The 24,907-nt window shown below is 49.6% G+C and overlaps 3 protein-coding genes and 1 long non-coding RNA gene across 5 annotated transcripts; 2 read left to right on the top strand and 2 right to left on the bottom strand.

Annotated features, from left to right (window-relative positions):
- Positions 1-5,620: 5,620 nt before the first annotated feature.
- On the bottom strand, positions 5,621-7,892 carry LOC117848726 (uncharacterized). The gene is made up of 3 exons (XM_034730246.2): positions 6,975-7,892; positions 6,784-6,865; positions 5,621-6,636 (listed from the first exon to the last, which is right to left on the bottom strand). Exons 1-3 carry the CDS (start codon positions 6,984-6,986, stop codon positions 5,939-5,941), a joined length of 792 nt encoding a protein of 263 aa, XP_034586137.1. The 5' UTR covers positions 6,987-7,892; the 3' UTR covers positions 5,621-5,938.
- LOC117848082 (ubiquitin carboxyl-terminal hydrolase 3) lies at positions 7,801-10,640 on the top strand. Its single transcript, XM_034729392.2, has 9 exons — positions 7,801-7,961; positions 8,049-8,180; positions 8,714-8,758; positions 8,911-9,022; positions 9,128-9,186; positions 9,282-9,356; positions 9,900-9,948; positions 10,045-10,121; positions 10,267-10,640. Exons 1-9 carry the CDS (start codon positions 7,869-7,871, stop codon positions 10,372-10,374), a joined length of 750 nt encoding a protein of 249 aa, XP_034585283.2. The 5' UTR covers positions 7,801-7,868; the 3' UTR covers positions 10,375-10,640.
- A 7,341-nt stretch (positions 10,641-17,981) lies between these two features.
- On the bottom strand, positions 17,982-24,124 carry LOC140222323 (uncharacterized). Of its 2 annotated transcripts, none has more exons than XR_011897695.1 (5): positions 23,666-24,124; positions 20,546-21,206; positions 20,171-20,453; positions 19,906-20,047; positions 17,982-19,781 (listed from the first exon to the last, which is right to left on the bottom strand). It is a non-coding gene; the product is annotated as an uncharacterized lncRNA (long non-coding RNA). The 2 variants fall into 2 exon arrangements; XR_011897696.1 differs by having other exon boundaries at positions 17,982-19,756.
- Positions 20,389-22,520, top strand: LOC117848725 (2-oxoglutarate-dependent dioxygenase 21, chloroplastic). Its single transcript, XM_034730244.2, has 3 exons — positions 20,389-20,700; positions 20,963-21,201; positions 21,300-22,520. Exons 1-3 carry the CDS (start codon positions 20,524-20,526, stop codon positions 21,874-21,876), a joined length of 993 nt encoding a protein of 330 aa, XP_034586135.1. The 5' UTR covers positions 20,389-20,523; the 3' UTR covers positions 21,877-22,520.
- Positions 24,125-24,907: the final 783 nt, after the last annotated feature.

The following is a 24,907-nucleotide window of genomic DNA, read 5'->3' as shown; positions in this document are numbered from 1 at the left end:
ATCATGAAGCAACGGCTGCCTCAGCTGGCCTCGATCGTAGTGCGCTCGTTCGTCAGAACAAACTTTGCGACGCCTTTTCCGATTGGACCAGCGATCCGATCCTTGCCCGGATCAGGTGCTTGAAAGTTCTCGACAGAGCTCGTCAGTCAGATATTCCGACAGGCGCGCAGGCTTTTTCGCCCCTTGGAAAACGCACGACGCCGAGCGCGGGTGCCAAATCCACGATGATTCTCCTCCTCCTCCTCCTCTTGCCGTGTGGATTTCAGGAACGGCCTGTTCGATTCGTCCTCGGTGCGTCCGCCGAGCTGAACCAATCTTGCTTGGGATTGGGACATGGCAATGTGACATGCATGTTGATCCTGTAAATACCTTGCGGAGCAAGGATCTCCATCGTCGTCGTCAAAAAGGCTTAGCGGCAACACGTTCACGCGACCACTACAGTACTCTGCACCACCCAACTTAGGCCTGGTTTGGTTCCTCCTACTTATTTTTAAAGCACCCGTCACATCGAATGTTTAGATAATTAGAAGTATTAAACGTAGACTATTTACAAAACTCATTACATAAGTGGAGGCTAAATGGCGAGACGAATCTATTAAGTCTAATTAGTCCATGATTTGACAATGTGTTGCTACAGTAAACATTTGCTAATGATGGATTAATTAGGCTTAATAGATTCGTCTCGCCGTTTAGCCTCCACTTATGTAATGAGTTTTGTAAATAGTCTATGTTTAATACTCATAATTAGTATCTAAACATTCGATGTGACACGTGCTAAAAATAAGCAAAGGGAACCAAACACCTCCTTAATTCTGCACCACTCAACTTAGTTCCGGTCGAGCTAGTGGAGCGCTTTTCAAATGTGGGAACAAGGGGCGGCTTGGTTTCCAACCAGGGTTTGCCACAGCCACAGTGGTGCTACGGAATAGTGCTCACATGCATTTGGAGCAGGTTTTTGAGATGCCAATTTACTGCACCGCAGGTTGGTGGGACCAACGTGGCATTTAGTGACCACCGACCAAGCAGCCTCCAAATGTCTCCATTGTTCCTTTATAAAAAAAATCTCTACAAGCTAGCTAAGATGGAATCGCTCGATCTCTAGAAAAATTTAGAATGAGTCAAACGATGACACGATGAGGTCAATTGCCCGGACAAATGGAAGATGCATGGAGCCAACGCTGAGACTCTTCGCATACTCAAACCACTTGGTGGTACTCCTACAACTTTATCGCTGAATAGTCAAATGTTGACCAGCCCTGGTACACTAATTGAGCACGCTCTTCTTCCAGGCTTGAGTTCAGATCATTATATAATGATACATGATACCATACGGGATAAGTGCGTGATGTGTTGGGTCAATCCACTGCGCTACGTTTGCGGCGCGACAGCCCAGTGTGCAGTGGAGGATTTGCGCTTTCGCAGTGGTAGCGAACCCAGCCGTGCACTGAAAGCTCCATTCCTTCATCACAGCAAAATAATAATACACTCAATATCGATCATGACGTAAGAACAATGGGTTAGGTTTTAGTCCGTGTTAATTCTACGTCTCGCATTGTTCCTAGGTTGCCCAACTTTGGGGTACCCAAATTACTGTAGCAACACTGTAGCGTTTCGTTTGTATTTGTGAATTATTGTCCAAATATTGACTAATTAGGTTCAAAAGATTCGTCTCGCAAAGTACAACAAAACTGTGCAATTAGTTTTTGATTTCGTCTACATTCAGTACTCCATTCATATACCGCAAGTTTGATATGATGGGGAATTTTCTTTTTGCATAGTGTCAAAGTTGGGATTTTGGAGTGACCTAAACATGGGCCTAGGCAGGAGTTGACACACGCATTCGGTTTTCTGTGTGAAAGAAATCGCAGCCGCCTTGTACGAAAAATAACAACGAATAGCGTCACTCTCACCTGAGGCTGAAAGCTTCAAATAAACCATGCATAGCGCTTTCTTTAATTGAAAAAAAATCCCGAGAGGAAGAAAGCGTCATTTGTAATTTTTTTAGTAGTGAAAAATCGTCCTTTATATTTGTTGCCTGTCCTTTTGGCCCGCACATTAACACTACTTACTGATAAAAAAAATGTGTTACATTTGCTAGGACGCCGCACCGTAATTTGACCTTGTACCACTGAATTATTGAGCCCTTGTGCGCTACGGTCCAGCAGTAGTACACCCGGCCCGGCCGAGTGACAGTGCTTTGCACCAGAGCCTTAACGAACCAGGCTCAAGCTTCCGGGAAGCTCCAACGCTCGATCTGCAGGGCAGTGCATTGATTCCCATGTCACTACCACAGCTTGTTCCCTCCGTCACCGTCAGGTCAGGTATTATGATTTATCGTCTAATAAAATTTGCAGCAAATCTCTTGCCGTCAAGTCAGGTATTGATGAGGAGAGGAACGGAGTAAGATATTCCAAAGGTCAGGTGTCGCCTTTTAAAAAGCCAGCACCGGCCTAGCTCGTTACTAGCAGGAGCAGTAGCTGCTAGTGGAATGCTTCAAATATGAATTGCCTCATACATCCCCTTCACTGTTGGTTATGTTTCCATGGGCAAATTGGAATCGGCCTCTAGAACAATCTACCTTTAGATTTCTTTAACAGGGGTCAAATGGTGACACACAATACGGTCCCATTACGGACATGCATGATCTAGCTTTTAATAGTCTATTCACCAGCTCTAATCATATCGGCACGCTCGATCTTCGACCATGCCAGTACAGTAACACACAGGATGAGTGCGTGATCTGTTATGTTAATCCACTGCACTGCGTGGTTACGTCTGCAGTGACAGCATAGTCCAGTGTGCAGCGCATACTATATGCATACAATGCAACTAACAGCCGTGCCGTGGATTCGCAGCCGTCCCTAGGGCTAAAAGCCGGTTTTGTTATTGCTACCGAAAGCTCCGTGAAAGGCTGCAAAGATCGGCCGATCGTGGCCTGCAATTAACAATTGGTTAGGTCTTAATCCGGCGTGTGTTAGGACAACGAGAGCTAGCGGAGCACTTCAGTTCAAAGCGGCCCCCTTTTTTAAACGGAGTGCAACTTGGCGACGAGACGAATCGATCGCCAGTTTGCTGGTATGTGTTCACTCGTAGCCGCATCTGTCCTTCAGCTAATCCTTCGTCGACTCTGACGAACAAAAATTACTTCTACGTACCGACAGAAGTTGGCATACGTTCACAGCATACTGTGACAGTTGGATTGAAAGTCGTAGAAGCGACTGCGTTTCCTTGTGCGAAAAGTCGTAGCCGCCATGTTCGAAAATATAACGAACTGTTTGCATTGGATCGCTCTCAGGTCTCACCTGACGCTGAAAGCTCTGAAATAACAAGCCGGGGACTTCATTCTCTGATCGGAACTCAATTATTTCCAAAGGAATCAGTCTCATCTGTTGTCCCTCCTTGGCCCGCAAGTTAGCTCGACTAAAAATCAGGGCCGTTGCCCGTTGCTCAACTGTGCGGTACGCAAAAGCAGGATAGCTACCGAGACCCTGCCCTGTGCAGTAACGGAGGATTTTGGCTCGTTCACTTTAGCTTATCAGCCGACTTATCAACCATCGAACAATATTTTTTTCTCATAACAAATCAGTCGTTTCAGTTTTTCAGCTTATAAATCCAACCCGATCAGCACCTTTGTTTCTGCTACTGGAGGAACAGGAGGAACAGAGACAGGAGAGCACACACGGGCACAGTGGTCAAACGTTCAAACACGTCGAGGTGGTCGGTCAAATAATCTTCTGGTGTCCATCACATGTGGGGACATCTTTTTTCAGAGAAATGAAATTTCTACCAGAGAGAATGACACATGCTGATAGCTGGTTGCGATTTTTTCTTGACGTCAGCTTCAGCCTGATCCGTGGAGTGGAGTTGTGGAAATTCTTTTTGTGGAAGATAGAAGTTGACACTTCTCTCTGTTTATCTTCAAGTCCGTCAGCTGTGTAGGTAACTAGGAAGAACGGCGCGCTCCGCTGCGCCCGTATAACCAGCACCCCGACGGCGGAGGCGGCAGGCGCGGCGCGGCCAGGTCGTCCCCGGCCCCGGCGGCGGAGGCAGCAGGCGCAGAGGCCGGCGTGGCCACCTCGGCCCCGCCCCTGGCGGCGGCGGAGGCGGCCGGCGCGACCCCGGCGGAGCGAGCCGCCGCCCCAGCGGCGGGGGTGGCCGGTCGGCTCCACCCGACGGCAAGGCCGACCGGCCCCGACTCGGCGGCGGCCCCGACCCCGGCGGCGGCCTAGCTGCGCGGTCCCGGCGGCGCGGGCTTGCCGACCGGCCCTGACCCCGGCGGCGGCCCCGACCCCGGCGGCGTGGTCGGCCGGCTCCGGCGGAGGGGAGGAGGTGGGAGTCGAGGAGCGCGAGGATACTGTCGCAGATGCGGGCGAGGTCGGCCTCGATCTTGGAGCGGTAGGCGCGGGTGGAGGCGGCGTGGGCCTCGTTCCCGCGGCCCTCCTCCTTCTGCTCGATGGAGGAGATGATCCGCCACGACGCCCTGCGGGCGCCGATGACGTTCTTGTAGGCGACGGACAGCAGGTTGCGCTCCTCGACGGAGAGCTCCTCTCCGCCGCCGGCCCCGCCCGCGGACCGCGGACCGCGCCACGAGCTCCATGAACTCCACCATCTCCTCGTACCGCTCCGCCAGCTTCGCAATGTGCACGCTCTCCTCCCGCGTCGACTCCGACGGCGACATGGCTGCGGGTGGGGTGGGGGGGGGGGGGGGGGGGGAATCGGGGGAGGGGCTCTCGCCGGCAACAGGGGCGGCTACAGGGTGGAGGGCCCAGCGGTGGGGACGGCCGGCGCGGGCCCCTCGTCGCCCAGACCAGCTTGCCTGGCCTGCATGCGGCGGAGGCGCAGCCTCATGGACAGCGACGGATAGCACGGCAGCGGCGCGGCCCCGCGCACGACGGCGGACAGGGCGCCGGCGGCCCAGCCCAATGCACGATGGCGGACAGCGCGGCGACGGCACGGGCCCTACGGGCGGCAGCAGCGCACGATCAGCAGAGGCACAGCCCCGGCGGGCAGCAGCAGCGCGGCCCAGGCGAGCGGCAGCGGCGTGTCGCGATGCGATGGAGGCGGAGTGGCTGGCGCGAGGGAGAGTAGCGCAGAAGGGGACTGCGACGGCGGACTTCGTTGGGCGAGACCGTGGGGGCAGAGGCCGTGGCGGGGCGAGCAGCATCGAGAACGGGAGGCGGTTGTACGCGAGGCAAGGACGACGCTTTTGGTCGGTGGCTCGGCGCCCGTTTTAGACCGCGTAGGCGTTGACGTTTCATTCGCAAACAGTAATGAACAGTAGAATGAACAGTAGCAAAGGCTCTCGCAGGCCTCCGAAACTTACAGCAATATAGCTATAGTTATGAGATCGGTTTTCTTGTTGGGCCTCTGATAATTTGTGGGCCGAGTTCGACATACTGCCTGCTATAGTTGGAGAGCCCAAATCGCTCTCACGTTCTTCAGGTGGGCCGAAAGCAGCCCATTGACTAAGTTATGTAGTCAATCAACGACATTTCCTCGGAAAAAAAGTCCATCAACCACTGTCATAACAATATTGTGCTCATTAACCGACTTCGCATTTCAAACTGGAATTGTTTGTGATTAGCCACTCTTTCCTCACGCCTCAATACCAAGAATATAGTAGGACAAAATGACTTTTTTTAAAAAGAATCACTTATATTTATATGCATATTGCACGACACACTGATATGAAGTATCCCAAAAAAAACACACTAAGAAGTTGCACTGCAACCCAAGCTAGGGCAGGAATGAGCACAACAAAGTTCGATGGGACGATCACTGATGCTCAAATAAGCTAGAGACTGCAACTATATACTACCTGTGTTCTTATGTTTCGGTTATCACATTCACATAACTGGACAAAAAGTACTTGTAAAATACAAATAAAAACCAGACGACCAAATATAATCGATCGGCACCATGATCATCAATATCACCATCAGCAGATGACGCAAGCGTTGGGATCCTGTGCACCGTAGGAGTTGGGGTGGTTCCTCCGTGCACCGTGGCCGTGCCTGACATAGGAGCCGGGGTGGTGGCTCCCCCCTGCACCGAGGCCGCCGGCGACATAGTAGTCGCGGGGATCCTCCCGCGCACCGTGGCCGTGCCTGACATAGGAGTTGGGGTGGTGGCTCCCCCCTGCACCGAGGCCGCCGGCGACATAGTAGTCGCGGGGCTCCTCCCGCGCACCGTGGCCGTGCCTGACATAGGAGTTGGGGTGGTGGCTTCCCCCTGCACCGAGGCCGCCGGCGACATAGTAGTCGCGGGGGTCCTCCCGCGCACCGTGGCCGCCGGCGACGTACTGGTGGTGGGGGTGGTAGGGGTACGGGTGCGGCGCGGGGTAGACCACCGCGTGCGGCCACGGCGAGCGCATGTCGGCGGGCCGTTCCACCACCTGCTCCGCCGTCACCTCCTGCCGGTGTTTCCTGTAGTCTCCCTCTTCGACACCGCCGGCGGCGGCGCCTTCTCTCCTATCTATATCCCCGGCGGCTGCTGCTTTGTCCTCCTTTGCCGGCCCGACGGAGAGGATCTCTGCGTGCCAGAGCTTGCGCAGCTTGGTCACGAGCTCGATGGGTTCGACCATGCCGACCACCGTCAGCTTGCTCGCCTTCATGTCGATGGAGATCAGGTCGAGGCCTGGCGAGGTTACCGGTTGCGTGCAACCGTGCACCATGCATGGTCCATGGAGCAGGGTTGTTTATCAGAGCTGAGAACGAATTCGGACGTGCATAGCATAGCGTAGAGAACAGTATGTACAAACAGGAAATAAAGGAAGAGGGCTACCAGGGAGCGCGGAGACTGCCTTGAGCACCTTCCGCTTCTCCTTGGCGTCGTTGTCGTGCAGGCCCAGGAACAGCACCACCTTCTGCATGCAGCAGGACAAACAGCAACCATGAGCTAGCATCCAAGGTGGACGCTTTCAGACCCAAAACTAAATTGACGAAGCAAAGAAATCTCAAGTGGTGGGTAATTACCTTGGAGGCCATAGCTAACACAAACGGGACTATGCAATCAACCTAATAGCACGGCTGGCCTCCTTATTTTGCTCCCTGATCAAAAAATGTACAGGATTGGGACGGCGTGCGTGGTAGTGCTCTGCTGCCTCGGCATGCATACAGCCATTCGGCGGCAAGGGACGAGTTGCCGAGGCTTCCGTCGCCCTCGATTCGATCGAGAGCATATTGGGATCGAGGGGCCACGCGCGCTCCAGGTGTCCAAAGTTCTGCTGGCCAGGTTGCTGAACGCGTTTCAAATCTGCATTCGTCGATGGAGAGATCGGATTCGCGTTCTAGAAACGCTCCCCAACTCGTCACAACACGATACCGCCCCACCGCTACTAAAAAGCAAGAACAAATCGCGCGCTGTACATGGATTCGCCGCCGTCCGGCCCCTGCTGGGACCAAAACCAACGCTGTCGATTAGTATAATGCTAAAAGCTCCATGTAATGCAGTGCGATAATCAGGGTACAGATTCCTCGCGACCTGCACTTCAATTTAACAATGCTAGCACACGAGATCGGAGCGCGAGTGGCCGGTCCTTTTTGACAGAGTACGTGCAACCGGACAATTACGCATGCTATTGCTACATGACGGCGTATGACAGCGTGATTGGACATGGCTAGGCTAACTGAGATTAAAATGCGTACTAGATGAATCTTTACCCGCGTACGGATGCTGCAACTTCACTCTGTACTGTAGAGAATGCAAAAGGACTTCAGCCCGTGAATATGGGCTGAAATGGCCCACATTACAATGGCCGAAAGGTTCAAGGCCCCTCTCATCAACGTTTCGCGCTCGCACTCGGCCCATTCAAGACCCGTGAGCCCACGTACGCTCCCTCTCCGTGCCCAACCAAGCAGCAGCTAGCCATGGCGCTGCAGTCGTCCCCCTCCGCGTCGGCTCCGGCCTCCGCCGACGAGCGGTGGCCGCCGCTGGAGTCGAGCCCCGAAGTTTTCAACCAGGTGCCTCTCCTTTATCTACATCCGTGACCATCAATTCGATGGCCTCGCTCTCGCCTCCTTGACCTCGTTGCGGCCGCGCTTGCGCAGTTCATGTGGTCGCTGGGCGTACCGGAGGACGAGGCGGAGTTCCACGATATGTACGGGCTAGACGCAGACGCGCTGGATATGGTGCCCCAGCCTGTGCTCGCCGTTATCCTTTGCTTCCCTGATCCACCCCAGGTACGTTGGACATTATTTCCTTCCCGAATCAGGAGAGTTGGTAGTTAGGTACACCGGGCATGCTCCAGAAACTTATTCCCTCTCGATTTTGGGGGAAATTAGGGCTCGGATCCGTTTGTTCACCCAAATTAGTGCGAGAACGAGCAGTTTCCCAGATTACTCATCAAGCCTCACCATGGCCAGTAGTCCAGTACCCAACTCTAGTTGCAGGAGCGCAAGCAATTGTGCGGCACTGAGGCTACACCTCGTGTTGGAGTGCGGTTGCCTGATTAGTCACCAAACCTCACTATAACTTGTTCTATATAGCCCTCAGATGATATGACCATAGCGACTGCTGGTAGTATTGGCACCGTTCACTGAAGTTAAGCCATTCTGTATGTGCAACACAACTCATCCATACTGTTTTACCGCTGTGTACAAATGTATTTATTTTTTCAATGTGGCTCGTGCTTAACATTCTTTTGATTTTTCTTACTTTCTGAGGTAGTAGGGGAGTTCACTCTTTTGTCAAATGCACTCTTGTTCCACTGCAGGATGCAAGTTACACTTCAGACCTACGCTTATCTTGTGGAGAGAAGGTGCACAATTCTGTTCCTTGTAGATGCCATTTTTTCCTTATCTTGTATGATTTGCAGTAGGTTTCTCCATCATGACAAACTCCAGATAGTTTTGCGTAAACCAGCACCTTCTCCCTTTATTTTATGTATTTGTTTCATACATTGTGTAACAGGAAACACGGGACCAGGTTTACTTCATTAAACAAATTGAATCATTGGGAAATGCTTGTGGAACTATTGCTCTGATCCACGCTGTTGGAAATTCATCTTCAGGAATCAATTTAGGTAACTTGAAACGACTATACGTAGCATGCAAAATTCTTAAAGGTACTTGGAATCTCTCCTTTTCTCAACCTTGTTTCTGAAAGGAAGCTATCTGGTCTTTTGTAGTGGAGAATTCATGCTTGGACTTATTCTTCAAATCAACTGCTAGCATGGACCCACACGAGGTTCTCATTTGTTTCGTCCGAATCTGTGCTCATTACCAGGTTACCTTGATTTACAGTTTTGTTAGTTTCTTTATACCTCGTGTCATGCTTTTCAGCGTGCTCTGTTTCTTGAGAAGGATGATGCCATGGCAAGGGCTCACCTATTGGCCGCCAGTGATGGTGTCACAGAGGTACTGTTTTCCTTGTCGATGTGATTTGGAGTTCAAACCTGTGAACAGATATCCTCTGCATATGGCGGCATAAAGTTAAACAGTTTGTGATCCTTTAAACTTTTTTTTTTGTGATAGCACACTTTTGAACTCTGAGTGCTGGCGGAGGATAGAAAAAGTAACCATGAAGCTTAAACCTGTGATTTTAGTTTATAGATAAAGTATTTTTATTCTCGAATGTACAGGAGGGCTGCATACCATTTCATTAAAGAGGAAAAAGAATTAAGTACGACACCAACTTCACCCCTTAACAGTTTAGTAACATACAGGACATCTACTCAAAAATATAAACGATCCGTATAGATACTGTTAGAGTATAGTTATTATGATTATTGTCTCTGTCAGTCGAGCATAAATAAATTAGCTACAGTTTATACCTTGTACACATTATGCTTATCTCACATTTAGTTTTCCAGAAATAAAGAAAAGATATAAGCCTAAGATTTTATCTGATTTTTTTCATTGCCATTTTGTTGATCATGACTTGGGCCCCCCTTTTGCCAGCTCTGTGATGTTGTGGAAGAGCACTACATTTGTTTCGTAGCTGTCAATGGTAAGTAAGGCCGAAGTTTTTAACATCGTCATTTTTTATCCATTTCTCAGTTTTTAATGTATTTACACATTAACAAGTAACTCGATTGACTTGTAGGAACACTTAATGAGCTTGATGGAATGAAGGATGGACCTATAAAGCATGGCTCCTCTTCTTCTCAAAGTTTACTACAGGTATGTAAGGACGGTCAGTTACTGTTAGAATAAAGGTTAAATAAATCTTAACACAGAACATAAAGTCATGGCTGTCATGTTTGTCATTAGAATTTTCAATTGTATCTTTCCTGCCTACAGTGAAACTGTATATTGTACTGTCCAGGATGCTGTATCTATCGTTAAGGGCATCATGCACAGCATTCCCGATTCCATCAACTTCAATCTCATGGTGCTGTCACGAAAGCAAAATAGTGCTGGTACCACTTCTTAAGCCAGTGACTGATGAAAGCATGGGTTGAGAAGGACACGATTAAAAGAACGATTGTTTGGGCTCAAGGTGCTATGAAATTTACGTTCTCCTTGCACCATCTTAAAGGTACCATTTTAGACGAAATTCAGTCAAATTTCTTGGTTGTAGCAATGTTTCCTCTAATTGTCAATTCTCCGTGGATCAGTGGATGCAAATGTTTTTAAGTTATCTGAGTCACTTCTCGTGATGCTTTTGATATCAGAGCTAGTCGCTTTGCTTTTGAAGAAGTTCGCAGAAGCCTTCTATTTTAGCATGAGTACTCTGTTCATTGTTACTTTTAGCGAGGCATCTGAAACAGTCTAAACTTAGCTCGTGAAGCCTGAGTAACACGTGTATCCTTACTTTGGTTGAATTCCACCCTCACAAAGTACTAAAACTTGACATAGATGAGGCCTCAGCCTCCACCACTTGCCACCTCTTTTAGTTGGAGCCAGTTCAGCATCCCAGGTAGATCCCTGGTAACTAGATGTAGTCTTTTGGCTACTGATAATTGGCCCAAACTGACCTTGACTGGTAATAGAAAAGATGTTGGTTTGCAAGAGGAACTCTAGCGAAAATATCCCGATACCGTTCACACTTAAAATATCAATTTGATTCTGAGGTGAATGCATCCATAGAGACCATTCCATCAGTTTGGTTATGGAACTCTTAAAGTTGCTAGCGTAGGAGCTAGACGTTGAAAATATCATCTTATCACTGGCTGGCACAACCACAGATTTATGTGAATTTACCAAGTTGCCACAGGGCTCTGTATTGTCACGTTTTTTCAGCTGGAACTTGAAACTATAGGTCTCACAGGAACCACTAGAAATAATATTGCAAAGTGCTTCTACACCGCACCTTACCATGGCATTGTCCTAACCATAAGGCCATAAGCATACAGTATAGTTTCAGATGAGCCATAATAAGAAAAAGCTACTCCCACTTGAAGTTCTGTAAGGTAAAACAACTCTCACTTGAAGTTATATCGAGATAAGATAACGAAAGTAGTATTCCGTTGTGCATCGACATTTCGTCGCCAGGGGTTAATGACTGAAAAGGGCAAATTTATAGGCTACTGGCAACAGGTGGGAACCACGCCGGTGACTCGGTGAGCCCTCCTGCTTCCATCCATCTAATCGTCTCTGCGGTAGATTCATGTCAGTTCAAAACACTTGGAGAATATCTAACATTATCTGGGGAGAAGCCATGCTTGCGACCATCAAGGCTCTATCCGTTGGCCCCGTTGCTTTTATGTGGCCAGTGGCCGTGTATGCTCACTAAAGCACTTCCACTTGTTGGCTTGTTGGGTCCCAAGGCACTTTGTTCTAAATATTGGTTGTACTTTACTGGGTTATACTACCAGATAATCACCCTTTTAGATCACATAATCAGATCAGAATTGTATATGATCGCTACTGAACCAGTACATGATTACTGATTTTCATGACCTGAGATCAGGCACATTTTTAGATTATGGAATTCTTTATTCTGGCCTTGCATAAGGCATGCACTTAACCATTCATTGTGACAGTCTTAGCTTATAAGTGTGGTAAAGATATAAGCAAATCAAGACTTTAAGAAAATAGCAGATGTTCTAAGCAACTAAAGCCGAAGCAAAATCTCAAACACATAGCCTGCTAACAAACACGTGCGAGCATCTTGAACCTGGATGGATATCGGAGTTTTCTTCTGCACCAGGGATCAATAATGGAGTGCATCCGGCCCATCTCAGCACGTGTGATTACTGATTAGAGATCATGAGGCCAGTGGCCATAATCATCTGGCCCTGTTGCCACTGTACCATTGAACCAGGTCAGCCACTGGTACGACAAGGGTTGCATGTGCTGCAGGACCGAAATGTTTTCCGTTATTATACTAAAAGGTCTCCAGTTCAGCTGTCCTGCATGTGCCAAAAGGCATGACTAGAGTCACCCCAAAAAGAGCAGTTTTGTCAGCTTCAGCAGTCAAAACCGGAAATCCCTATTTTCAGGACTGATGCATCCACTTGCTGCTGATTCGGCTCCCCCAGCGCCAACCCTGCAAGAAAACAAGCATTATCTGGAGGAGAGACGAGTCCACTTGAGCTGAGCAACACATGGCAACGACAGCAAGAGGGATGTACCCAGCAAGAACTTGGCAAGAGATCAATAACTAACAAATGAGCACAGCTGGTGAGCACTACCGAAACCAAGGGAACCAGGTGAAGAAGATCTCCATCTGGACAGACGACGAGGCCTCTGTGGCCTGCTCCTGGACCTGATCACTCGCGAAACTTGTATGATCCTCATCAGTCCAAACATAAAAAAGGTTAGGTCTACGTGCAGGGGATTTGCTCACTCTTTTTCACAAAAGGATCACCACACTGGCCAGTCCTGCAATGTGGGTGCCTCCCATACTTTCTCTGCTGTCTTTCGCTCTCATACTTTTCTCTGCTCTCTGTCGCTAAGATTCAGCAATCAGCAGGGCCTATAAATACCACCCTTGGCAATTTCAGTGTATATATGTGGTTAACGATAGTGACAAGTAAAGGAGCATTGTACCAGCTCGATACAAGGGTACCGAGGCTTCCTTTTTACCCCTTCTTCTTTGTTTGGGCAAACGCAGCATAGCTGCATGTCTCTTCCATGAAAAGGAGGATCAAGGGAATCCTGCGAAGCGTTTCAGGTAGTTTGTTTGGCCTTACACTATGTTTCAATGGTTACCATATTGATTGTATCGTCCACAGCATCAACAACTACGACAGGAAACTCGCTATGATTTTATCTGTTCATCGAAATAGGAGAAAACTGTGTTCAAATCCATAGAAAGAGTGACTGGTGTGTGGTTCAGGATGCAACATGTTTTTCTTTGAATCTTTGTGGTCAGAGTTATTGGCCGACAAGCGAAAGCGAAAGGGAAAATAAAGGTAAGGAGAACCAACATGGTACAAGGCAAGTAGAAGGGTCAGTTTCAGGCAGTCTCCATATGCCAATAGTTTAAGACAGAGATGTTGGTCTGTTTCAGTTGAAAGAAAAAAAAACATATAAAGGCTGGTGTGTTGGAGCTGTGGAAAATTAACAGAATCTGGAGTGGGCGCTAAAGTTTGGATGGAAGGGCATCTTGTTTTCGTCGAATAGTGCAGCTTGTTCTTGAATCTTGATCAAAATGAACAGCATATTGATGACTGTCGGAGGAGATATTACTTGGATGTTTGGGAAAGAAGAAATTACTTGGATGTTCGGGAAAGAAGAAGATCAGATGGAACAAGAGGCGCGCCATGACTCGCGTTGAGACCACGGCTGTAGCGTACACAGCTGAGGGGAGAAACAGGGAACCACGAGAAGCAGAGACCGGGAGGCAGGCAGGCAGGCAGCTACCGGACCGGACGACACGGGTGAGAAAACAAGGAGGAAGCATCAGTGAACGGAGCAGAAATCCGGTACCTGAATTCTAATGGGTTCGATTGCAGAGCACTAACGAAACACGCGATCAGCAAAAGTGTGGTGTACCTGAAGATGGGATGCAGATGCAGCTAGGCAGTGGATCTGTGGCCGAGGCTGGTGCGGTCTTTCTTCCCATTCTCTCTCCCCCCGTCTGATGTGTGATCGAGCTCCTGCTTGCCATTTATACTTGGCAGCAGAGCCGCGCGGGCGCAGGTGCAGGCAGCTGTCCCGATCCGGGCAGCGCGGCGCAGGCCAAGGCCAGGGCGCTGGAATCTGGGAGGAGGGGTTGGGCGCGGCGGCTGGTGCTGCCAAGTGCCAGCAGCCCAGCTTAAAGGAGCGCGGAATGAACGCGGAGCGGACAGCGGAGAGCTCCCACACGAGACGGTGCTGACTGCCGAGTGCCGAGGGAACGGCACGCATGTCTCGGGCTCTCCAACTGTCCACTCCACACTCCCCGGCCGCGCGCGCGGGGCACCATGACTTGCTCGGGGTGAGCGGAGAGCACCCAAACAGATATGGTGTGGGATCCACCGTGGAGGAGGGAGGAATGACCGTCCCTGGCGACTCCAGCGTCCCCCACGTGGGGGCCGCCGCCACCGCAACAGCCAGTGCATCACCTTTTAAATATGGCTCGGTTCTAAACACGCGCTCACATCAATTCCATTTACGCTTTGAATGCATTTGGCATCGTGGGACTATTATTCACACACATACCATGCACTCACATGGACCTCTAGCGGGCTCAATTCATCCTTAGTTGGCTCGGGATGTCACATACAACCCCCTAAAAGACCCGACGTCCACGTTGGCAATATACCCGCACACACTGGGGCAATTGATCAGGAACTTTCCCTCTTAGCACACGTCCATGCGTCTAGTGCCAGCACATATACCATGCTGTGTGACCACACAGGACCCACAAACGTCATGCGCCATATGTCCGCGTCCCTAGCACGCACACGCCCGTGTAACCGCGAGGGTTGGCTCTGATACCAATTGTAACGCTCCAGTCCCAAATATAGCTCAGTCCTACTCGCATGCAGAGTAAAACACGCACTCGCATCAACCCCGCTTACGCTTTCGTCCTCGCTTCGCATAAAAGGGTTAACCTGAGGGTTGGAATGCATTTGGCACTTGGGTTTATATGTTGGTGAAACGCACCCTTAATTAGCAAGGTGGGACTATTATCCACACACATGCCATGCACTCACATGGGCCTCTAGTTGGCTCAATTCATCCTTAGTTAGCCCGGGATGTCACAGTGGCCCGCCGAGGTCTGGTGGCGCCCGTCTACGCCACCGTGCCATCGGCCGCCCGGACGCCTCAACCTCCGGATTCATCGCCGCCCAAGCTCCAGCTTGGGGAGCTAGCGGCGACAACCTCGACAATCCCAACCTCTCCCTGGAGAGGCCTTCCGTGACTATGCGCTCCGGAACTTTCATTCCACATTTCCATTGTCTTCGTGCAAGTGCTCTTCCCCTCGCCTCTGCTAGCACCGACCCGCCTCTAGGCCTCGCCATACCCCTGCCTCCCTTTTGTGCAATTTAGCCTGAGTCTGCAACACCCTCAACTTCTGGCTTGATGGCTCGACCCCCACGTCCTGACCACCCAAGTTGCCCTGGCCATCTTCTTGATCACTGTTGTGCGGCCCTCAATTGCCGAGTTTCTGCTCACTCTCGGCGACCTCCACCATGGCAGCCTCCACCTTAGGTTCTTCCCTAACCTTGCAACGACTCTTTCCTCCATCCCTTGTTCAAACTCCCCTGAGCTCGTTTGCACGGGATCTCCTTTGGGCTCCATTGCGCTGGCTGGCCCACCTACGACCCAGCCCACTCTCATCACAGTGTCCGAGGGAGCGAGCCTGACAAGTTTGTGTGCCCGTCCCATCGGTGCTGCCCCGCCGACTTCACGCGGCGTGCGCCCGTACCCCGTTCCGTGCTCGCGGTGCTCTCCACCTACTGGGGACGAGCCTGCCTCGTCGTCCGCCTCGCACCCATCCGTCGTCTGGGCCGTGCACCGGCATCCTCCCTCTTCCTCCGGGCAGGAACCTCTTCCCCCTTGCCTAGCACTTCCGTTTCTCCCTCTGCCGCTACCAAAAAAAAACCCCAACCCGCCCCACCTTTGCCGATGTCGCCTTCTTCCTGCCAAACCACCACACCCACGCTCACCGCCATCCCCTCCACCTCCACTGCCTCCCAACCACCGCAGTTGCTTCCGCTGTCTCGCTCTCAATCACCGCCGTGTCGCATGTAGAGAACCAATCCGTTGTCGCTGTTACTGAGTGTTTGGTCACACCCAGCGCCACTGTCGGGCTCATCCTCATCCGCTCATCGCCAGTATGCCGGGTCTCCCCTTCGACGGTGTCCCGATGCAGGCTAACCCGTCGTCCCCTGCGCCGACCTCTCTGCGGTCGGCCGCCACCTCCTCCAGCTCCGAGCTGCCGACATCCCCTCCCGTCCTGGTCCCGCCAATCCCCGCAGACCTCGCGGCGGACCTGGAGGAGGGTGAGATCCCCCTCTCCGACTCGGATCTGGAGGCTGTCGCCGACGCTGAGGACCTGGAGGAGCCGCACCGCCTGGACTCCATCAACGTCTTCATGCCCCCCGTCTGCATGGCACGCTTCGCGCACCTCAAGTTCGCTGTTGTCGACCCGCTGCCTCGTAGCCCAAGAACCCACGTCCGGGAGGCGCTCATTGCGCAGGGTGGGGACCCTGGATCACTCTTGCCATCTCTTCCTACGGCACCGCCCTGTCACTTTCGAGAGTAATGCAGCTAGGAAAGGCACTATGGTTCCCTTCCTGGGTGCTGGGTCGCGAGCACGTCGTCATGCTGGAACACCATGACGAGACGTCCAACCGCTTCCACTTCGACCATGAAGCGTTCGTCAGCATCGCCATCCGCGGCTACCCCCATGGAGCACTGGAACCGTGAACGCATCATCTACTCCGCCGGATCCTACGCCAACCCGCACTCGCACCTCGTCGACAGCGGCCTCGGCTCCTTTGCCTCTTTGGCGCCCCCCTTGGTGGCGCGCATGGTCCTGCCCCCGCGGGTGGGGGTGGTAAAAAAAAAACTTTGACTTGCGCGTTGCCGATCTGAGACTCTTGGGAGTTAGGGGGTGTTTGTTTCTTTAGTCCCTCCTAAAATTTCTGTCACATCGAATGTTTAGATACTAATTAGGAGTATTAAATATAGACTAATTACAAAATTAATTGCACAGATGGAGACTAATTCACGAGATGAATCTATTAAGTCTAATTAGTTCATGATTTGATAATGTGATGCTACAGTAAACATGTGCTAATGATGGATTAATTAGGCTTAATAGATTCGTCTCGTGAATTAGCCTCCATCTGTGTAATTAATTTTATAATTAGCTCATATTTAGTCCTTCTAATTAACCTCCGAATATTCGATGTGACATAAATTTTAGGAGGTCCTAAAGATCCAAACACCCCTTTACACCTGCTGCTGTTGCAGGATCGATCGGGGCCAAGGAACGAGGACGATGCATCCCACCTGCGGTAGCAGAGGATGCATCTCACCCGGCGGTGGCGACATGGGCGCATGGCACGGCAGGTTCTGCTCCCCCACCCACCCAGTAATCTTGGAGCCCAACGCAGGGGGGGCCTGCGCTGCGCTCGCCCATCTCTGTTCTGCCCCATGTCTCAACTTTATAATGCTTGCTTGGCTGCTTGCATTCCTGATGGCCAACGACCTTCGCGTAGTTTCCGCGCGCACGGACACGCGCCGCCATCGCGCTAATCCTCCTGCCTCCGTTCGCCACCGCGCGCGGCGGATCGCTGCCCTTGGCCTTCACCCAGGCCGCCGCCCCGAGCCACATGCGCCATCCTTTGAGCTCGACACGCCTTCCTCCAAATCGCCTGGTTTCTTTTCACAGCTCCAGCCCGTCGCCTACTATTCTATTCGTACGCCATGTGTGGCATTGGCATCTGTTATCAGTTCTCGCCCCGTCATCCAGTAGCCACTAACAGAACGACCGGAGAAAGAGTCATTTTGGAGGCTAGCGGCGGTGACATCAGCCAGGGGAACTCTGACTGTGAAGCCAAGCCCCTCCTGCCTCCGTTCATCCCCACGCCAGGTTCACACCACAACCGTCCAAGACCACGGAGAAGAATACCGTATATGGGGAAGAGAAGCCATGCACATGCTGCCTGCGCGACAGAACTGACCTCACGGCTGACGGCAGAAGAAGATATGGGTAGGAGGGGTGCACGGGGCACCGGCCATTAACATATTTCATTCACCTGTTGGCCTTGTTTCGTCGCATGATTGATTTATTATTTGGCTAACCGCTAAGTCGCAACTGAACGAGTACAAAGAGTTAGTTCTTCTGAAATTTGAGAAACTTGCACAATGGTACATTAGAAGAAAATTAAGTGCAGCAACTGTAATTGACATTTCGTAACCACTAGCTCGTGGGTTCAATTAGCAACGTTTTTAGCTGGAAGATCTGTGGTAATTTTGATGACTATGTACAGTGAGAATGAAACCATATGTACATCGTTTCCAACACAGCTTGAGTGTAGTTTCCAACACAGCTGAGTCATGTAATTTTGAAAATAACAAAAGATAAAATAATACATTGTACAGCCTATTTCATCCGTTAAACTAAATGCTCTCTTGCTTATATAGTATTCTTGAAAACATAAATATGAAACCTTGCATTGAGAATGCAAGTATAATTCTCATCCAACTAAGAGTGAAATGAACAAAACATTTTCATATCATAAACGAAATAGTAGATAAAAAACGTGCGCTAATGATCTATCCTCCATAGTCCTTTAACAATGCATGCACATGCATACGGAAGATCTCCAAAGTAGAGGATGGAGGCAGAGTAGGAGGATCAAACCACTTTATGAATGCAATCTGATTGGATACCAGTGGATATTGCTCATATTTTAATGGAGTTGGACATGAATAGCAATAGATGTTGTCTTCTCCTTCCGTACTCTCTCATAAGTGCGGAAAAAAATTGTCACGAGCACAAGCGAAACTGTCATGTAGTTAAGCATTGGGGCTTTGGTACTAGGTGGACTATAATATTTTTGTTGGATATTTGGTGTTCGATCAACCACTTTTCTTGTAATATTGGTTGCAAACAGAGATATTAATGTGATTTAAATATCCATTCCATCCGCAGGTCCAACAAAACTTTCAGCTCCATTCTACAACCACAACCATTTTAGAGAATTTTTATAAATCCCAAAGAAATGCCAAGTTGCCAACTGAGTCGTGCGACAAGAGGCGTGTACCACAGAGCCGCAAAAGAAAGATCTCCAGCTACACAATCCACAGGAATAGTGTCATGGTGCCCCCTCTGACAAAAACCCTGGGCTCAGCACATGGGTCAGTGACCAGGAGGACCAAATTACATGGAAATGGAAATGGACAGCACATGGGTCTTACACGTCAAGATCAATCAAGATCAGCATACATGGCTCAGCTGAATGGAACTTCTACCACGTTTGATGGTAAGGCAGTATGGAAAGCTCATGCTGAAGGCAAACATAATTTTTTTTGCATGGGTCCAAAGTAAGCTTCTGACGGCAGACAAGATGGCTGCAAGAAATTGGCAGTGTAATCTGCAGCGTGCTATATGTGACCAAGAAGCTGAGACAACAGTTCACCTTTGCCTACATTGTAGCTTTGCACGGGAAGTATGGCACCTAGTCAGTAATTGGACTGGGGGATTGATCAAAGTGCCGAAAGGAAACATAGTCGAACATAGTGGATGTTGAAACTTGGTGGCAACAAGCCCTAGCGCCTTTCACCAAGAAAAAGGAAAAGGAAGATCGGTGGTTGCTTATCTCATGTTCACAGCGTGGAAACGTATGGAAGGAGAGAAACTGGTGTTTGAAGGAAGAAGTCTACTACCTCCACAAATCTTCGCTCTGATACAGGAGGACATCAAGCTGCACCAAAATGCGTGTGGTAACCCTGAATTGGGTTAGTGTATCCTAGTTATTTTTAATGTTTAAGAGCATCGAGATAATCTATTTATGTAATAACGAACTACTTCCTACTCCTTAAATGAATCAGCAGTGTTTTTTTTAAAAAAAACCTGGGCTGTGTCGATGGATGTCCCTCCCAAAAGAAAGTGTCCTTTTGTCAGCATACAGCTGCCGAAACCGGAAACCTCCCCAACCCAAGGCCGGGCTGGCGCTCCAACTTGCCGTGGATTCGGCGTCCTCGCCGCCGCAACCCTGCGGCAAAAACAAAGCATTTATCCGGGCACGAGGGGCGCGTCCGCATCAGCCACGAATCAGCCCAAGCAAGAGGGATGTATGTGCCCGGCGCAACTTGGCGCGGGAACAACAGAAAAATACCCACAGATGGTGACCACTGCCGAAGCCAAGCGAAAGGAACCGAACGATCTTTCTCTTGGGGGGGAAGATCTTGGTTCATCTGGACGCACAAGCATCCTGGCCTGGGCGCTCAAAAGTCTTCGTACAAGGTATTTGCCCAGGGCTTAGTTGCAGAAAAAAGGGGTTTTGCACAGTGGCCGGCAGCAGTACCACTCCGTATCAGCTCTGCTTTTCGATGAGATTCGGCATGGCCTATAAATACAGCTCCTGGCATGCAGCACCTGCTTCATTGCAAACACTTGCACTGCGAAGAAGAGCATTAGAGGTTAAAGCACGCTTTGCTCAGCTGTTGGTCTCAGGGTCGAGGGCGAGGCATGCCCGGCGCCCGCTTCTTACCTGCATCCATGGCGAGCCAGGTTGCGCAGCTGCAGCTGCCGTCGTTGAGGCCATTGCCCGTGATCAACCTTTCCAGGCTCAGCAAGGACCCTGCCACGAGGGCGCTCGCCATCCAGGACATTGCGCGAGCGTGCCGCGAGCAGGGATGCTTCCAGGTTAGTGCGTGCTGCTTGCTTGTTGCTCCGAATCCTCGAACACTTGTTCGAGGACAATCACAGTGAACTACTGTTGCACTGCATGATCAGCTAAAACAAGTTACAATACACATCCAACTTATGCTGACCCAACCTGACCAGCTTACTATGGCATTTTAAGTAACAATTCATCAGTGATCAAATGAACAAACTAGTACACATGCAAAACAAATTCTGATGCCTTAATGCCAAAATGCTGATACTGCTGTATTGATGATGACAGGTGGTAAACCACGGTGTCAGCAAGTCTGTCATGAAGGGTGCACTTGAAGCCGCCTCGGATTTTTTTGAACTTTCACCAGAGCACAAGGAGTTGTTTGCATCAACCGATATCCGAAGGCCTATCAGGTACGACACGAGTTCAAGAGACGGGATCAGCAAAGCCAGGTCATTCCTGAAGCACTACGCCAACCCTCTGGAAGACTGGGTACAGTACTGGCCAATGCACCCTCCATCGTACAGGTAACCTACAAAATCCGGCACATTGTTACATGAATGAAAAGATCTTAACTTACCACCAGCTATCCTAACTTCATCTTTTTTGTTTAAAATGATTCCAGGAAGAAAATGGGGGAGTACGCTGTTGAAATACAAAGAGTGTCAATGGAACTTATGGATGCTATCCTACAAGGTCTAGGATTAAGGCCATTGTACATGCAAGAAAAACTTGAAAAGGGAGTGCAGGTCCTGGCCTTGAACAACTATCCACAATTCTCACATCGAGGAGACAAGGTCGGATTGGCTCCTCATTCCGATTATGGCTTCCTCACAATCCTGCTGCAGAGCTCCCCAGGGCTTGAAGTGACGCCCCATGGCGACGACGCCTGGACAGCTGTCCCTTTGATCCCCGGAGCCCTCCACGTCCATATTGGAGACCACCTAGAAGTCTTGAGCAATGGTCAGCTCAAGTCCCTTGTCCATCAAGCCGTTCTCAACCCTGATGAAGCAAGAATTTCTATTGCCAGCATTCATGGTCTGTCAAAGGATGAAAAGGTCCGCTGCGCCAAGGAGCTAGTAGATGAGGAGAACCCGGAAATGTACAGGGAAAGCAGTTTCCAGGACTTCCTCGACTTCCTACCATCAAATATCAACAACTACAGGAGGTTTATCGAGAGCCTCAAGATCAACAGAGCTTGAAAAGAAAACATTGGTTCTGCTGCACCAGAACATAATCAAATGACATTTTTCAGATAAGAGTGTAAAGCTGGATCAAACAAAATGTTGGTGTCTTTCAACAGGGACAGAGTATTGTGACAAGTAGGGATATCTATGCGGTGCAGCACTGCCACACACGGCCAGTTCCTATTTGAAGATAGATTCGTATAGCAAATACAATTGGTGCTGCTATGTTCTGCAGAGCTCCTCTCTTCAAGTGATATCTGGTTGATGCCTCTCTAGAAATTGAGTCTACATTCTTAGTTGTACAAATGATCATTTAATTATGTGTTAATGCTGAGGAACCAGCCTATTTAGTTGTATCATATATGTATCTCTTACTACTGCAGTATCTGTAGTGTCTATGCTGTAGGTAAGGTAATGTATCAGTAGATCTGCGCCAGGGCTCAGCCTGGCTGCATCTGGCTAGAGAGAGGTGTGATTAGCAAGGTTCCCTTTTTTCCCCTTTTCTTTCTTTGGGGAAATGCAGTGTCGCAGCATGTCTCTTTCACTAAAAGGAGGATCAAAGGAACCTTGCTAGGTTTTTCAGGTTGTTTGGTCCTACACTATGTGTTTGTCAATGCAATCGTGTATCAGTTCAATAAAGTGTAATAATTATCGCATGATATCCACTGCCAAACATTCATAGCATGAAGTTTGCTATGATATCTTTGTTACTCGAAAAGTAAAAGACAGCATGCCAAGAGCCCATAAAAAGATTGACCCGGTATGGTTCAGGACGCTACCGAAGTGTATGTGGTTGTCTTCCCGGTCAGCTTTATTGGCCGACAAAGCAAAAGTGGTAGATGTGAACCTCAGGAAAAAAGGAAGCGGAAGATGCAACGAGAAAGAGAAGTACAATGGTACAAGGCATATAGAAGGGTCATTTTCATGCAGTCCTTATTAGCCAATAATTCAAGACAAATATGTCTGTTTCAGTTGCAACAACTCAACAAAAGCTGTTCTGTTGCAGCTACAGAAAAAAAACAGCAAATGATGATGAAAGGCAATAGGAAAGTTTCCATTGAACCACAACCAAATTAATATGACACAGTACATCTTTCTTGGTTAAAAATGAGCAGACTAATCACAAAGTGTCGATTTTATTTTTCTGATCCAGGATAAGCCCAGCATCTATTGATGATAATAATCACAGTTTTGTGGAGACACCAGCTAAGCATGATAGTACGACTGAAAGTGTGGATGATTGCCATTAGAACAACCAACTTGATGAATGTAAAAAGTAAAAACAAGAAGATAAAAAATGAAAGGAGGCATCTAGTAATTCTGACAAAAATAAAATAAAATAACACCACCTTGCTCCTGACAAGGACGCGCCACTAAAATCCAATATTCATTCGGGTACTACTTTTTTGAACTTTCCGTTACTAATAAGGAATATTACAATGGGTATATTATCGAATAAAGGACTGTGTATCTTTCGAGCCAGCGACAATCAAGAGACCTCAAAGCAGATAAAAGTCGAGACATGGATGGCAAACCATTTTTTTCCTTTGTGTTTAGAAAGTATATACTGATTTTGTCTTTCGACGGGCAAAACAAATTTCAGCACACGTGGGCCACGCGCGCGTAGCAACGTGGCCTGCTGTCCAAGCGAAGAACCAACTACGAAAGAGTGGGGCAAAACTGGATGAACTGCAAGCCCCAACCCTGGTACTGACTACTGAATCCCCAGGAAAGAAGGAATCATCCATAGGGCCAAATCAAGAAATGGTGTGGAGACTGGACTGGGCAAGAAAGGCGGAGTGACCTCTGCTGCCAGTACGCCGGGGCGGGTGGGGTGGGGTTCGAGCGAGCAGCTGCGGCGGCGGCGGCGGTGGCGTGCCCTCCTCCGATTCCGATCTTCTCCGAGTTCGAGTGCTCTCCTCACTTGGCCACCGGACTCCGCCCTCTTATACGCGCCCTCCTCGTGGCTCTCCGGCGTCGTCCCTCCTGCTATTATCCGGGCAGGGCCAGGGCAGGGCAGAGCGCTGGAATCTGGGAGGGGTGGGGCGGACGGTGCCAAGAAACACGATTTGACGAGTGAAAGCGGAGGGTTTGCACCGACGTGTCGAGCCGTGGCGGCGGGGACGGGGCACGTGTGGCCGCCTCGCGCCTCCAGGGAGCCCAGGCCCTCCACGCGCGCCGCTTTATACGGAGAGAAATATCCCGTGGCACAAGCTTGTTTGCATGAGAATCAAGCTCCATCCTCTCTTTTTCCTTCTCGCTTCCGGTGCTTGTCCACAGATATACCTCTCCGATGACTTATCTCACGACACATTGATCGAAGTATCTTAATCCAACAACACTTCTCTCATCAATAGGTGAGCATCCCATTTTCTTCCTACAATCTATGTATAGATTGGGATCGTCCAAAATAACTTTTAACCTCGAGGTCGTGTGAGTCGTAGTCTATTTCACTTTCAGGTCAAAACCTCTAACCTCGAGCAGGTCCCAAAGTGCGCGAGCTTCGGGTGAAATCTAAGGAAGGATGTCCCGCCGTTTCGTAACCTCTATCTCATTCACTAATAAAAATGACTTCGTCTCTCCAAATGAGTCATATCTGTGCAAGGTGACAAGAAGGGAACATCCGAGGATGAGCTACCAATGTGCGAAGCCAAGTAGAGGTGAAGAAGCACCCGAAGCCAGGGCGAGCTCTCTGTGTCGAAGCCATGAGAACCTAGAAGGACCTCGAAGACAGTCGTACCCTTCGAAGCATCTGAAGTTCGTCGAACTTCGGATGCGAAGCCAGCTCACCCAACGACGTGAATGACAAGGAAGTGTGATTTGCGGGATCATGTGAGAGCGCAGATCACGGGGCTGTCGGGTAACAAAGAAAACGTGACATTTTAATGATCAATTTGTAAGGCATATTTTAGGAATGTAGTAGTTAAGAATGGTTAAATGATCAATTTGTAAGGCATATTTCAGGAATGTAGTAGTTAAGAATGGTTAAATGAGTCATGTAAAAAAGTTGCCTCGAACACTATAGAAGGATAGCCTTGCCTTATTG

This window comes from Setaria viridis, chromosome 3 (genome assembly GCF_005286985.2).
Source record: "Setaria viridis chromosome 3, Setaria_viridis_v4.0, whole genome shotgun sequence".
NCBI classification, from domain to species: Eukaryota; Viridiplantae; Streptophyta; class Magnoliopsida; order Poales; family Poaceae; genus Setaria; species Setaria viridis.
Note: the sequence above shows the minus strand (reverse complement) of the source record. Positions and strands in the feature narration are given on the sequence as shown.